Source organism: Chiloscyllium plagiosum, unplaced genomic scaffold (assembly GCF_037043375.1).
Source record: "Chiloscyllium plagiosum isolate Xiang-an unplaced genomic scaffold, Cpla_swu_hap1 HiC_scaffold_4, whole genome shotgun sequence".
In the NCBI taxonomy this organism is placed as follows: Eukaryota; Metazoa; Chordata; class Chondrichthyes; order Orectolobiformes; family Hemiscylliidae; genus Chiloscyllium; species Chiloscyllium plagiosum.
In genome coordinates this window covers 43,559,664-43,575,874 of record NW_028270142.1, presented here as the reverse complement: position 1 = coordinate 43,575,874, position 16,211 = coordinate 43,559,664, and the positions used below count along the sequence as shown (strand labels likewise).

Below are 16,211 nucleotides of genomic sequence, written 5' to 3'. Positions count from 1 at the left end.
GGTATTCCAGTACAGCTGGACATGCTGGTTTATAATGACTCAGTGAGTAAAAGGTCATGAAGGTTGAGTAAACTGTAAGCCATCAAAGGTGGCACGATGAGCCAGTGAATCGTACACCACAGGAAGACATTCAGTCCATTAGGCGTATGCCAATTCTTTGATAGATCTATCAGATTAATCTCTCGCAAACCCTTGACCACAACTCTGCAACCTATTTTACCTTCAAAAGAGAATTAGATAAATTCTTGAAAGTTACAAATGGACTAATTTCCACTGCCCTTTCAGACAGTGCTTGCAGGGCACAACTTGCTGTGTAAAAAATAGTTTGCTCATGTCTGCCCACCCCATTAATGGGTTGCAGATCCTGACAGATTTCCTGTGGCCCAACCTCCATCACACACAAAAATTTATCATAAGTGAGAAATGGGGGAAGAAAACTTCTGCTGCTGCCAAACTTTGCTCGCTGAGTAGCTTCATGTAATCTCCAGTGATTAAGCTTCAGTGCCAGGAGGGAAGAAAATGAAATAGATTGCCCAAAATTTGTCTGAAGCCCAATTTAATGCTGAAGCATAACACCCACCAGGCCTAGAGATCCTGGATACCTGTTGCGTGGAGATGCAATTAAAGCCTATATTGCTACAGTGGTAACGATGGAAAATATACCACTTTAGAATCAAATCAATTGTCTACGATTCTTCCAAATGAGAGGATGTTCCAGCATTTACAGATAACTTTCCTCCACTCCTGCCCACTTCACTAGTGCCACTGTGTAGCTAATACAAAGCCATCAAATAATTTTGTTCCATTGTGTAAAGACTATCCTGTTGAATGGCTGTGCATGCCATTGTGACAGAAATTTTTTCATGTTTCAGCATAGTATCAGCAATGTGACCTCATGAGATTAGCAATCAAATTATTTCAAAAATCTAAAAAACAGAATGGGATAATTCAGGAATAGCAATCAAAACCACTAGTTTCCAAGAACTAGCTGATGTTTTGTTTTGATTCACTGTCAGACCTGGGTGGGCATCACTGGCTCTGCCAGCATTTACTGGCCAGAAGGCAGTTTAGATTCAACCGTATTGTTGTGGCTCTGGTGTCATATGTAGGTCAGACCAAATAAGGACATAAGTGAAAAGTTTGAATTTTCCAGCAACAGTTTCATGGTCATTATTAGATTACACTCCACAAATCAGATTTTTATTGAATTCAAATTCCACCATCTGTCAATATAGATTTTGAATATGGATCCCCAGAATATTACTTCAGTCTCTAAATTAATATCAATAGGCCAATAAAATGAAATATGTGCTAATAGCCTGTGATAACTACTGCTATAATTGTCTATTAACTCACTACATCCCCATGATTTCCCTGATTTGCATATACAAACATATAGGGATGTCATTAAGATCATTACTGTTCATTTCAAACTATGATATATATTATAGTGAAGCCTCAATATCTTTTTGGAACTAATAACACACCTCTAAGGATGGAAAATTCTCTACAAATGTCCACGGCCACCTTTATGAATTTCCTGCAAAAGTCCGGTAATTGTTGGTTAACTTGCACAAATTGGCTGCACACAGACCTGCATCAATGAACTAGGATATTTGCCTGCTAAAATCTTGAGAGGGACCTTGCAGAATACTTTCATTCTGGAGACTTGTAAATAATTTGATTTGCTAACAAAATATATTCTGACAAAGCTGATACTTGGAGTCACAGATGAATAGCACGGAAACAGACCCTTCGGTCCAACTCGCCATGTCAACCAAATAGTCTAACCTAATCTAGTCCCATTTGCCAGCACTTGGCCCATATCTGTCTAAACCCTTCCAATTCATACACCCTTCCAGATGCTGCAATTGCACCAGCCTCCATCACTTCCTCTGGCAGCTCATTCCATACACACACCACCCTCTGCATGAAAACATTGCCCCTTAGGTCTCTTTTATATCTTTCCCCTCTCACCCTAAACCTATGTCCCTAGTTCTGGACTCTCTATTTATCCTATCCATTCCCCTTATGATTTTATAAACCTCTATAAGCTCACCCCTCAGCCTCCGATACTTCAGGGAAAACAGTCCCAGCCCATTTAGCTTCTCCCTGTAGATCAAATCCTCCGACCCTTGCAATGTCCTGCAAATCTTTTCTGAACCCTTTCCCTTTCAAGTTTCACAACACCCTTCCAATAGGAAGGAGTCCAGAATTGCACGCAGTATTCCAGAAGTGGCCTAACTAATGTCCTGTGAAGCCTCAACATGACCTTCCAACTCCTACACTCAATACCCTGACCAATAAGGGAAAGCATACCAAACACCTTCTTCACTATTCTATCTACCTACAACTCTACTTTCAAGCAACTATGAGCCTGCACTCCAAGGTTTCTTTGTTCAGCAACACTCCCCTAGGACCTTACCATTAAGAGTACAAGTCCTGCTCTGATTTGCTTTTCCAAAATGCAGCACCTCACATTGATCTAAATTAAACTCCATCTGCCACTCCTCAGCCCATTGGCCCATCTGATCAAAATCCTGTTGTAATCTGTGGTAACCTTTTTCACTGTCCACTACACCTCCGATTTTGGTGTCATCTGCAAACTTACTAACTATACCTCCTATGTTCACATGCAAATCGCTTATATAAATGATGAAAAGTACTGAACCCAATACTGATCCTTGTGACACTCCACTGATCACAAGCCTCCAGTATGAAAAGCAACCCTTCACCACCACCCTAGTTCTCCCTGAATTCCATGAGGTCTAACCTTGCTAACCAGTCTCCCATATGGAACCTCGTCAAATGCCTTACTGAAGTCCATATAGATCTACTGCTCTACCCTCACCAATCCTCTTTGCAATTTGTTCAGAAAACTCAACCAAGTTCGTCAGACATGATTTCCCACACACAACGCCATGCTGACTTTTTCCCATCAATCCTAGCCTTTCCAAATACATGAAAATCCTGTCCCTCAGGATTCCCTCCAACAACTTGCCCACCATTATGTCAGGCTCACCGGTCTCCAGTTCCCGGCTTTTCCTTACCTTCTTTCTTAAATAGTGGTACCATGTTAGCCAACCTCTAGTCTTCTAGCACCTCAACTGTGACTATAGAGAATACAAATATCTCAGCAAGGTGCCCAGCAATCACTTCCAAGAGTTCTAGAGCACACTTGATCAGGTGCTAGTGATTTATCCACCTTTATGCATTTCAAGACATCCAGCACCACCTCCTCTGTAATATGAACATTTTTCAAGATGTCACCATCTATTTCGCCATATTCTATATCGTCCATGTCCTTTTCCACAGTAAACACTGATGCAAAATACTCGTTTAGCATCTCCCACATATTCTGCAGCTCCACACATAGGCTGCTTTGCTGATCTTTGAAGGGCCCTATTCTCTCCCTAGATACCTTTTTGTCCGTAATGTATTTATAAAAGCCCTTTTGATTCTCCTTACCGCATTTGCTAAAGCTGTCTCATGCCCCCTTTTTGCCCTCCTGACTTCTGTCAAAGTTGGCTGGTTTTTAAAGTCCATAGACTCAGCTACTATCTGGTTTGACGCTCAGAGCTAAGTAAATAAACATTTTACAAGTTTTATTTAAGAAAGTATTTAGTATGCATTTAACAACAGGTACAGTTATGGTGTATCTGACTTGCACCATAAATTCCAAACCTTCATTTGAGAACCATATCACCTTTGAAGCAACGTTTGACCTTTATTTACCTCCCCAGCCCCAGCCTGAAATGACATGTGGAATGTCAAGCAACAATGCTCTTTCATCATAGACATGAAAAGACCAGTTATCTGGGTACTTCACTTCAATTTATTAACATTGTTAATTAAAAAAAAGGTACTGATTCAAGAAATTGCCAATTAATTTGATGACATTTGTGGTATAGCTTTGAAGTGATGCAAAGTGACAGCAGTGAGTTCTATCCACAAGATCAATAGCAGCAAATCACCACAACTCCTTCCAACAGCAACTAACAAACGCACAGCCTCTACTACCTAGAAGGGCAGAAGAATGCAAGGGAACTGTAAGTTTCCCTTCCAACCACATACTGTTCTGACTTAGAACTACACTGCCGTTCTTTCCTGAATCAGAATCCTGGAGCTTCCTTCCTAGTAACATTGTAGGTATGTCTGCACCATATGGACTGCAATAGTTCAAGAAGGCAGCTCACCAGCACTTTGTCATGAGCAATTAGGGATGACAACAAACGTTGGCCTAGATAGTAGCACCCATATCCCATGAATAAATTTAAAATTAAAATAAAAGTAAAAGATGAGATGAGATTATGATGTTAGTTCTCGCAAAAACATATGTGATCATTACAATAGTGGTGGAGGAACCTAACCAAAACATAAGACAATAAGACAGTAACTAGGATACTTCTTGACAAAGAATTATGCTCACCTGTCGCACATTATTGTTTGCAGTCTTTTTCATTTCTTCATGTAGTCCACGTGACGTTTTTAAATCCTATATTTAAAAGTCAATTGGGAATTCTGAATCAAACAATGTCATTTTACACAACTTTACATGACATCGAAAATAGGGTTGAGGCCACTATCAAATGATAGAGCAGACTTGATGAGCAAACGGCCTACTCCTTCACCCAATTTGCATACTCATATCATCTGGTGCAATATTTTCAGATATAACAGTATTCTAGTTTTTCAACCAAGTTTTTGTATTTATAATCAAAATTAATGCATAAAAATACTTAATTATTCAGAACTATATGATAATCATACAGAAAAGATGCATATTGTAGTCCTTCCTACTGCTGTCCAGCTGTTTGCCGTCATTGCGCCTGCAAAACTAAATACAGTACAAGATCTACTTCTTAGATTTTCTTCTCAACGATAAACTATCTTAAAAAAATTAAATATACCCTGACTGTTACAAATCATTTGATAATAGGTAGGAAGACAAGAAAAGCTTCACAGACAAAAGATACTTATTTAAAAGTAGGACTCTAAATGCCTTTCACTCTTTCAAGGTGGTTAATGTTAAGCCAAATTGGTTTAGCATCAAGGTTATTTATTGAACGCTTCATTCTTGGCCAGCAATTAGTTAAAAGCCCATAAAGGATAAAGTGAGGATTGCAGATGCTGGAGACCAGAGTTGAAAAATTTCTGAAGAAGGGCTTATGCCCAAAACGGTCGATTCTCCTGCTCCTCAGTTGCTGCCTGGCCTGCTGCGCTTTTCCAGCACCACACTTTTCAACTAAAAGCCCATAAACCCCAAGTAAAATGTTGACTAAGTTAACCTATTGCCTCCCACTCTTCCCAATGCAAACAGAATTTTATTTTATTGGCGAGCATACCAACTTGTCGATCTAGCAGCTCATTGCCTCTATCAGTTCCTTGCCAAGATACTGACTTTCTTCAAGGGCCATCATCTTCTTTTGGATGAGAAACATAGTTCAATGTGCATATGATTAATGTTGGAACACTTACATAATCAGAAAGTATCTAGCTGACGTGGGAGACAGCAAAAAGAATCAGGTTGAAGTCATACATTAAGAATTTTAAATTAGTAAAACTTGCTTCAGGGTCTGAGAAAAATTTCCCAAAGCAGCAAGCCTTTTACTGTCTCCCAGGAGATTGCATGGGTGCATAGAATGGGAGAAGAATGGGCAAATTATGTGCCGAAATTGTATGACAAGATATAGCAGGTTTGATGAATCATTTATCATTTTCTTTCTGTTACACACATTTGTAAGGGAAGTGAGACGAACAGAAGCATTAAAACTAGTGGTTCACTTGGGACAAAGCAATAACACAACGGACTGGTCTTTTTGTTGAAAATTCTATGATAGAAATTAGAAGTACCATGTTTGAAGAATAATTATATGGTGCCATAACTTTAGTCCCATCATGCAAGGAAAAGAGTGTAATTCCATTGAACAATTGAAAATACAGGAACCTTGGATCCATAAATCAGAGCTACAATCATACAAGCCCAAACTCTAATGGAAGTTCCCTGTGAAAGTGACCAGGAACTGGGAGAACAGGAACATGGATTTACCCATCTTTTTGACTATACTGCACATTCTGGTTCGATCTGGCAGCAATAATAATGTTACCTTCTAACAAAATGGAATCTTCCAGTGGTGATAATGTAATATCCTTAGATTCAAGAATGTTGCTCACCATCACATTTGCAAACTTATTTTGGACTGGGCAAGAAATGTTCATCTAGCCCATGAAAGAGTAAATTATTTAAGAAATAATTAATTTTTTCTGAATTGGAGCGACTGCCTACCACCAACACATGGCTTGAAAGTTGACCATTCATTACTCTTGGATCTGGATACATAATACTTGCTATTGGTCTATCATGAGGAGCACCAACAGAGAAAGCAATGCTACAATTTCCTACTTTATCTTTAAAAAAATCCATTAGTATCTACATTTTGGGGGAAGATTACCTGCCTATTTGAATTACATACTTTTTAACCAATATTAATATTTTAATGTGTTATTGTTACTGATATCTGAAATTACATAGTGATTTTCACCATCAGTCAGAGGAAATTTGAAAATGCTTTATTTACATTAAGTAATAATTGCTCTTTTCACAGGTAAGGACTGGATTTAAATCATCATATCATTGATACTGTATCAAGGAATATTATTGTTAGCAGTACAATTACCAGGGTCATCACAGTCACAATTGAAATAATGCTGTAAATGTTAATTTTAACTTTGAAAGAAAAGCTACTGGCCACAAAAAATAAATAGTTAAAGAAGAGAATTTTCAGATTTAAAAAAAAGTCTTCTTTGAAGCTAGTCTTTTGTCAAAGGATTGGTCTGTCACTGTAGTCAAGCTAGCTGTGAAGGTCATCAGACTTTACTCCCCCATTCTCCAAACTCCTACACTGTCATCCATTCAAATCTTTCTTTACACAAGCTTCACCATTCCTGCTTGAATCTTCTACAAGATGTTTTTAAACTGACATCTATTGTCAGGACATCAATTTTTAGTCATAAGATATATAGATTCCATCAAATAAAATCATGGATTAACTTCTTAAGAATCTACATTTGAAGACATGACATCTCCATGATGATCTGAAAATTGCAGGTTACTTCAAAAGAGCACAACCACTCAATGCTCAGCCAAGGACTAAGTGTGTCCATACCATTAAAAAAGTACATTCCCACATTATTTTGAAATTATTCACGTCCAATTTGGTTTCAACATCTACTTCTGTGACTTCTCTTTCAGTACTGAAAATTTCCTCGACATTTATAGCTGCTCAGTACCAAAGAGACTCCACAAAATACATAACTTTGATCATCCTGAGAATGTGACTAGCAAGTGCGAACATTGGCAGTAAGCCCACCACTACATTTCGTACACCTGAAGAAAATCAAAGCAAAATGTCCCCAGTGAACATTCAGATTTGTATGACTCAAAGGAAAATTTAATGGTAATACTGGCCTGAATTTTTTAATTTTTCAGCAGTGAGAGTGGTGAAATGGAAAGGAGTGATCTGCTACATCTCTAACATTGATATCTCAGCAAACACCAAAAATGGCTGCCTGGCAGAAAAGTAGCAAATTAATAGTGTCAAGGGGGTCTTATTGCCCAGTCAGCAGCCTAGACCAGGACATTACACTGGAGAGGGAATTATGCTCTGAACAAGAAACTGGTCACTGTCACCAATTTAAAGGCCCAACTCTCAATCACTTTTTAAAGGCACCTTCAAAAGATTAAATGATTAAAGAAACATAAAAATGATATAATCGTCACCATCAGACTTTGCTATTTCATGCAGCCATAGCCCTTTGGGAAGGCCTTTCCTTCCAGCCTTCTGTTGCTTCCTCAAACATACTGTAAAGTACTCCAAAAGTTTCTAATCAATACCTGGGAAACGGAGTTGGCAGCGAAAAAAAAGCACACAATTGGTTTTTTAAACTTGATCAATGTGTTGTCAATTGGTTATTTCAAAATGGCAATTGGACATCTGACAAAGACTGGTATGCTGACTTCGAATTGCTGAGCCAACAACATCACACCATATTTTGCATATGAGGGGGTGTGGCCTACTCAATTTGTGACAATAAAATGCAGCCCATTCTATCTAATGAAAGGATCACTGTGGAACAAAATAGAGACTTGATTACTGCATAATGAAGGTAGACATTAATTGACTTTAAAATACCAAAGAAAACCAATTCAAACATGTTGCCCCGAAAAGCTAAATGTTCCTTAAAAAATAAAGACCAATGGCTTTTAAACACACTGCAACAAAACAAATACTGTATTTTGGTGGCCCAGAGTGCTAGACTAAAGAACCTTACCTTCAGGTAAAGCATGGATATTTTAAACAAACGTTGACTGCAAGATAGAAAAGATTTATGCTTCTTTGAAATTCCATTACTTTCGAGTACTTTTGCCACAACTTCTTTCAGCATCTAAGGAGAAAATACCAGAGTGTAAACTAAAATAAAGGAACATTTCTCTGCTCAGGTCCTGTTCTTAAATGATTCAAGAAATGTTTTCTTACAGATTAATTCCAAAATACGCTTTCTATCTCTGATCCATGAATTGATGTACCTTAGTTATGCTGCCCTCAGAGTAACACAATTTAGAATGGTCAACCAACATCTTTAAAAAAAAAGTTATGAAATTAGAAACTCCAAGTTTCGAAGAAGAGTCTTACTGAACTTGCAATGTGCACTGTTGCTCTCCCAATAGCCAGTGTCAAATCTGCTCTAGGATTTATTTTTATTCCTTTGGGAAAAATGATTTTCAAAAATCAGACATTGTGACAAAATCTCAGCACCTATCTGCAGAGGTTATTGTGCAGACGTTATCTTTTGGGCAGTATACCTCACTTAAAATCCATAAGTCCCTTTCTACTTCTGAGCATATCAGCACAACAAATTCCCACTGATATAAATAATGTTTCTGAGGAAAACAAAAATCCGAACGAGAACAAAGTCACATGCAGGATAAATATCATAAGGGAAAATGTTTCAACTAAACTAGCAGCAAATTGTCCATAAGCTTACATTAACTGTCACAATTGATTCAGAGATGCACCTGACCCCATGACTTGAATTGGAAAACCAGTGCACAAGTCCTCATCTTCTCATGACTACACTTGTGACACCCTAGTTTTGAACTGAAATCAGAAATGGACAAAAAAAAGGGGAAGTTCAGGGAAAGCCAAGCTCCATTCGACATATAGAAATGTTAGGTCCCATGTGTGCTTGTCTTTTGCTTGTAACAGATTAGTCACAAAAACAGAAATTGCTGGAAAATCTCAGCAGGTTTGGCAGCTTTGTATACTGCTATTCTTAGTTAGCTATACAAGAGAATTCTTATACGATAAAACAACCTGACACATGCCTTACCCTTTTGTGCTTCTGAGATCGTGATTCTTTTTTCACACTTTCATGACAAGCCTTTGTTGCCATTCTCTGAATCTGGCTATTGGGCTTCTTACTGGAAGCTGAAACAGTTGCAAGCCTTTGACCATGTTCCCGCAAACCAGCGACTGAATTATTTCCATTATTTCCAGCCTCCTGTGATGTTCGTAGTGAATACTGGGAATTCAGAGATTCTGTGCTTTTGGATTTGCTAAGTCTGGGAGAGACAAAGCAATGAAGATTAGTTTTCAATGGGCATATCCGAACTACTACAGTTCCAACAAGGCTAATCATATAGCTTATGCTGTTTCTTTTTCTTTTCTGCTGTTTTTCATTGTGTAGATGTTTCAGCTGTTATTTATTACAAGCAACCGTTATAGAGTCATTAAGCCAAACAGCGTTGAAACAGACCCTTCAATCCAACTTATCCATGCTAACCAGATATCCTAAATTAATCTAGTCTGACACCTTTCTAAACCCTTCCTATTCATGTGCCCATCTAGATGCTTTTTAAAATGTTGTAAATGTACCAGCCTCCTCCACTTCCTTTGCAACTCATTCCATGCATGCACCACCATCTGAATGAAAAGGTTGCCCCTCTGAAATCTTTCCCCTCTCACCTTAAGCTTATGCCCTCTAGATTTGTCTTCCCCTAACCTGGGAAAAAGACCTTGGTTATTCACTCTACCCATTACCCATTTCCCTCACGGTTTTATAAACCTCGATAAAGTCAATCCTCAGCCTCCGAGACTCCAGAGAAAATAGTCCCAGCCTATTCAGCCTCACCCTGTAGCTCAAAACATTCAACCCTGGCAATATCCTTGTGAATCTTTTCTGAACCGTTTCAATTTCACAACACCTTTCTTATGGCAGGAAGACCAGAATTGAACAAGTATTCCAAAAGCGGCCTAACCAATGTCCTGTACAGAATCAACATGACCTCTCAACTCCTATACTCAATGCACTGACCAATAAAGGTAAACGTACCAAACGCCTTGTCTATCTGCGGCTCCACTTTTGAGGAACTGTCCAAAATGGCAGACAGGAGAAAATCATGGCTGTCAGAGCTGCTCCTTTTGAGGTTTGTCTCCCTGCACCACCCCCAACCAGCTGCTCCCACCACCACACACACACACACACACACACACACACACACACACACACACCGTTTGCAAATGGGCAGCACTTCCTGAACAATCATGAGTGCACAGATGGCTGCACTAATAACCAATCTAAGATAATCAGTCAAGCTTGTAATATGGCTTATTTTGACTTACCAGCAGCAGCTTACACAGAATGGGTTCCTATTTGCATGTAATCTAAAGGAATATGCTCAAACATTGCACTTTAAAAAGAATTGCCCCGGAGCTTGAATACCTGTAATTCCGCTTAGCTTTCTCCATGGCAGCTAATCAAAGTCCACTTGCCAACCAATCAGCAGCCCTTTACCTTACAATATAAATTATTATAAAACTTCTGAAAATTGGTATTCTTGTATTGCCCAGATGAGTACAAAAAGGCTTTGGCGATGCAGCTCTCTTTTCAGAAATATTTCAGTTATTTAATATCACGCCAATATTGGTATAAAAGAGGGGAGTGGAAATAATGGAGGGACAGAGAACACGCAAACAAATGACTCCAAATTAGCAGCTATAAAGTCATTTGCAATCACAGGCTATTGAAGGTTACAAAGTACTGCAAATCTGAAACAAATGTACAAAACTGCTGGAAGCATTCAGCAAATGAGACTGGACCTGTCAAAACTAAAATGAGCATGAAAATTTAAGACACAACTTCAGGTTGAGTGAAGGTAGATGGCATCACAAATGTCAACATTCTTCCATTTAGTACAGGTGCAGGCTGAATGACTAAAAAGTTGCAGCATATTTTGTTGTTATCGCCATTTGAAAGTTACCTTTTGCTGAGTTGGAAACTCTCCACCTTCCTTGATGTATGCTTTTGTCCTGTCCCACCAGTATTTTTCTGATCGTTCTGGAAAGCTTCACCATCCGGTACACTTCCAGGTTCTGAAAGGACTGCAGGAGACGACAGTGGGCTTAATCCATAAATAACTGGACACTGTTCTCTCGAACAGGTTGTGTTAGTTTCATAGCGGATAAGGCGAGACTGAAGTTTCCCAAATCGAATATCCTTTTCAAGTGCTCTGCTGTTGTCCAGGCAATACCTGTAATTTTTCATAAGGTGTCTATTACAGACTCAAAATAACCAGTGTGGCAGATAAGCCATGTTGTGCATAAAATAGTTACATCAGTGATCTCACCCATAAACTGAACAGTTATGCTGATTTACCCTTTGAATATCATCTACCATGAAAGTACGCACAAGTTTCAAATTCTGGAGATTAGACACCTAGGCTATGAGGAGGTACACAGAAACAAGGAACTGTTTATCTTATAGTTTTCAGGATTCCAAGAAGTATATATAAATGTTGACAAGCACCACAATGGCATTACCAGTAATCAGAGAAAGGAACAAGGAGATGATTTAAATCAGGCTGCTAGACACAGAAGGTGATGGATTTGAGAAGAATTGGCATGACACAACAGAAAGGCAACTTCAGCAGAATTGAGTGTTGGCTGGATAGCTTCTTGAAGGACAAAGTGACAAAGGGAGTATAAGTGAACCATAAAAAAATCACTAAGTTATTTTGGAAAGGGCTACAACATTCATCTTTTCTGGTCTCGCACATTGTTTTGCTCCTAGCAGCTTTTAAGCTTCAATAGAAGTTGCCTTGCTGCTGACGGGCTAAGCAGTGGGGGTCAGCATTGCAAGTCGAAGCAACATTTTAAGAGGCGGTACAGGAGGCAGCAACAGGAAATCACGTTTGTCTGCACATCACAAAAATAGGTTTTTACACTCGAGATGAATTTGGGAAAGGCTGGAAAAATGCCAACTGTTGTACTAGCAGGTAAAGGAACTGATACCATCATGTTCCTAGTTTATTAGATATCCTTCAAGCAAAGGCATAGGATAGATTAATACTCGATAAACTGCTAACAGTAGGGATGTGTGGGACGTATGACATTTCAACCTAGCGAAGGAAAACAAAGATTTAGTCCAAGTAATTTTCTACAAGGGCTGATTCTAAACAGGCAGGAAGCTCAAGAACTCAAAAGTACAAACTGAGATGCACAGGTGCAAAAATAAAATTTTGCAGATGTTGGAAATCTGAAATAAAAACACAACATATTGGAAAAGTTCAGCAGGACAGAAAAACATTTAATCTTTCAGGTAAGTGACCTTTCATCTGAACTGAATGGGTGGCCAATTTCACTGGTGTTAGATTTTTTGTTTCTGTTAAAATTAGTTTTTCTTAAAAATGGCATTCATCTCAATTTTACAGACATTGTTTGCTAACACTCCTTACCCATAGTAAGAAGAAAGACATGGCTTACATCTCACATGCTATATTTTATGTGAGCCTTTAGAACATTATACTCACTCAACTCCATGGTAGTGGCATTCAGTAGCCTTTTCAAACGGCAAACCTTTCAGCTTCTGCAGAGTCATCTCAGGGGTTAGTGGAAACTCATTTTCACTGCAAAGGAAATAAAACATTTTCAAAAAAATACCAGGCTAAGATTTGTGCCTTGGCACATTTTTGAACAATTTTAATTTATCAATAAATACACACTAATTATGCCTACAAAATAGATGAAATGCAATGCAATAACTGTAAACAAGCTAGATAATTTAAAATCCATTTTTAAGTCAATGTTCAGTTCACCAAAAACTTGAAAAAAGCACCACCAACTAAAAATGATAACTTGTAGGAGTGCATCACAAATAATTTATTAAATAAGAACAAAAATGCTAGAAAATTTCAGAAGGTCAAGCAGCATCTTGAACTTTATATTTATTTTTGGCAAAGTGAAAGTTCCATTAATTTTTTTTGGAGGAAATCTCACCCTGACGCTGTCACTGTCAGGATATCCATTGAAAACTAGCACCCCCTATATCTGTGACATCTTTAAAAACTCATTGTACACCCAAACAAATACCAGCACAGTCCAATGCTGTCATGCAAGGTTCCTGACATCTGCCACAAACATTAGCAGGCAGGGGAGATACCTGTATTGCAGGCTTTGCTTCTAATGGACAGGGTGATGTACACACAGGGGCAGCACAGTAGCTTAGTGGTTAGCACTGCTGCCTCACAGCGCTAGGGACCTAGGTTCGATTCCATCCTTGGGGCGACTGTGTGTGGAGTTTGTGCATTCTCCCAGTGTCTGCACAGGTTTCCGCCAGGTGCTCCAGTTTTCTCCCACAGTTCAAAGATGTGCAGGTTTGGTGGATTGTCCGTCGAGTACAGAGTTGTGTAGGTTAGATGCATTAGCCCATGGGAAACTCAGGGTTACAGGAATAGGGGATGCGTCTGGGTGGGATGCTCTTCAGAGGGTTCATGTGAACTCATTGGGCTGAATGTCCTGTTTCCACACTGTAGAGATTCTAGAAGATTCCAAAGAAAAACTCCCTCTTCCCCCAGATCAGCAATGGAGACTACAATACCAGACAAAGCTAGCCTGTCTGAGGTTGCCACCCAGGCTAAATGTAGTCTCAGTCTCCTGGATGAGTGGCTCGCAGGGTAGGAAGAAGGTCAAAGTCCTTCATCATCAGCATTAGTACCAACATCCATTCTCCACTATATTATATGCACACACAGACCTGCCTGCCACCAAGATTCATGCTCTCCCACTCGCCCCATTTCCTGCAACATTGTCTCACTTGTACTTACTCAGCCTAACACCACTAAATCTGTATGCCCTCTGTGCTATCTACTCACTCATTCAGGACATCACTCACTGACACCAAAAGTAGGTACACAGCCCAATTTCATTTCCCTAAACACCCACCCGGCTCACTTTCTAAGTGGAAAGCATCCTCAGTCGGGCAAAGAGAGTCAAAATGGGTGGTATGCTCCGACATTTGTCTCCTCATCCCTTACATGGGGATCATGCCAACTCTGACTGCAAGTGGCTGAGTGACCATATCCAAGTCCCAGGACTAGTACTGAAAGCAACCCTGGTCTTACAAGATCATGATCAACCAACTAAAGGCTGTTCTTCTTGACAGAGCTGCTGATAACGAGGGCAAGTTTGCTGTCTTTGTGTCTGTGCTAAGCAGCAAGGCAAGGCAGAAATAAGAACCTTGCATCTCTTATTGAGGGGACAAAGAGCCAACAGGCAAGGCACAACAATGGAAGCAGGAATGCTGTGAACATCCATGGAGGCTCAGAGAGAGAGAGTGGTATGACAGCTTGGTTGGCAAAATGGGAAGCTGGACATTAATGAAGTGAGTTGTGACATTAAAAAAGCAAACTTTCTTACTGGTTGTTCACAGTTGCCTACTGTGAAACTTACCACGTCACTCAGCATAAGCATAAAAAATGGAATGAGTTTGTCCTGATATCTAGGAAATACTCATCAACCTTGGTCATCTGATTTTTATACAGATCTTGCTGTAGCACATGCTCACTTAGCCCTAGAAAAGATTCTGCCCAATGTTCCATTTCATTTACCTTTTAATGAAAAAGTCTCGAGAAAGGGCCTTCTGCTTTTCCCCAACTATGCTGCCAGACCTGAGATTGTCTGACTTACTATTCTTATTTCAAATTTCCAGCATCTGTACTATTTTGCTTTTGTTATTATTTACTGTTTATCGTCAAAATTTTCCAGCTTCTCTTATTTTTCTTGTAATTCTACTAGATTATAGTATTTTAAAATAACAGCAATTATATTTCAAAAAGAAACTCTTGCACTTTCCCAGAAGACTACTCGTGGTGCCTTGTGGCATTTGCCACTTTACCAATATGAGTTACTGGGCAAGGTTTGTTTCAAGCAGTTGCTAGCTACCAGTCCTGCTTTGTTTTAGGCCTATTTTGTAATAAGTGGTAGAGGAGACACAATTATAGTTGTCTACACAAGAGGCACTACTCTTCGATATTAAGGTGCATGATATCAAGCAGTATAATGACATTTGGTCAGGCATAATTACTAGGACTATAGCTAATTGGTACAGATATATTTGTTCCCTCCTAAAGTTAGAGTAGAACTCTTTGGCTTACTCATGGACTCCATGTGATGTCAGTAGAATGGATGAAGCCAATGAACACTACTCTCTTGAGAATCATTACGTTACACAACAGAAACTTTACCATTATTTTGTAGTAAATACCCTTCAGTTCAAAAGAATCAAAAAACTATTTTTAGTATTAACGAACTACTTTGAAGCAAATAAGGAATGAGATTACCTATAAAATAGATGGCAGAGTTAAAACTAACCAGAAAATATGGAATTAAACAATTGGTGGATGATTATAGATTGCAGCAAAAGCTAATAAGTAAATGACTTTTTTTAAAAAAAACACAACTGTTTTTAACCTCCCTTGATGGTGTGGGTTGTTTGCTCACGTATTGTTCCAAAGGCATCCGACAGCTATTCTCAAGTTTCTAATTAAAACTTGTGCAATAATATGGCACACCAGAGGTTTTACTACTCATCTTGTCAGTTATAAAATTAGATCACTTTTGAAAGCTGATTTTCCACTGTAACATTTTCATTTCTCACTAAATTAGAAGAAAAATTAAGAAACAAAACTCTGCATACCCTCGCTGTATTTGTAAAGGTTGGAGCTCAGCAACTGGAAAACCTTCAGGTGTAAAATATTTTAGCAGTTCTTTGGCGTCAAGCTGAACTGGAAGTAATCTTTGGCTATCCTTGAGTCCCAACAGAATCTCAGATGAGCTTGTTAACATGGAACCAACTCTGAATGCAAATATAAAATG

At 38.9% G+C, this 16,211-nt stretch overlaps 1 protein-coding gene across 3 annotated transcripts in view; it reads right to left on the bottom strand.

Moving 5' to 3' along the window:
• Positions 1-16,211, bottom strand: part of mtbp (MDM2 binding protein) — a 77,937-nt gene that overhangs the window by 3,395 nt on the left and 58,331 nt on the right. For 2 of the 3 annotated variants that reach the window (XM_043688680.2, XM_043688681.2), the window contains exons 16-21: positions 16,033-16,191; positions 12,869-12,964; positions 11,321-11,590; positions 9,391-9,622; positions 8,332-8,445; positions 4,430-4,495 (exon numbers count right to left, since the gene is read on the bottom strand). In XM_043688680.2, the coding sequence (XP_043544615.2) occupies positions 4,430-4,495; positions 8,332-8,445; positions 9,391-9,622; positions 11,321-11,590; positions 12,869-12,964; positions 16,033-16,191 (937 nt within the window). The remainder of the gene's footprint in view (positions 1-4,429; positions 4,496-8,331; positions 8,446-9,390; positions 9,623-11,320; positions 11,591-12,868; positions 12,965-16,032; positions 16,192-16,211) is intronic. The other variant, XM_087986199.1, reaches the window with a different exon arrangement.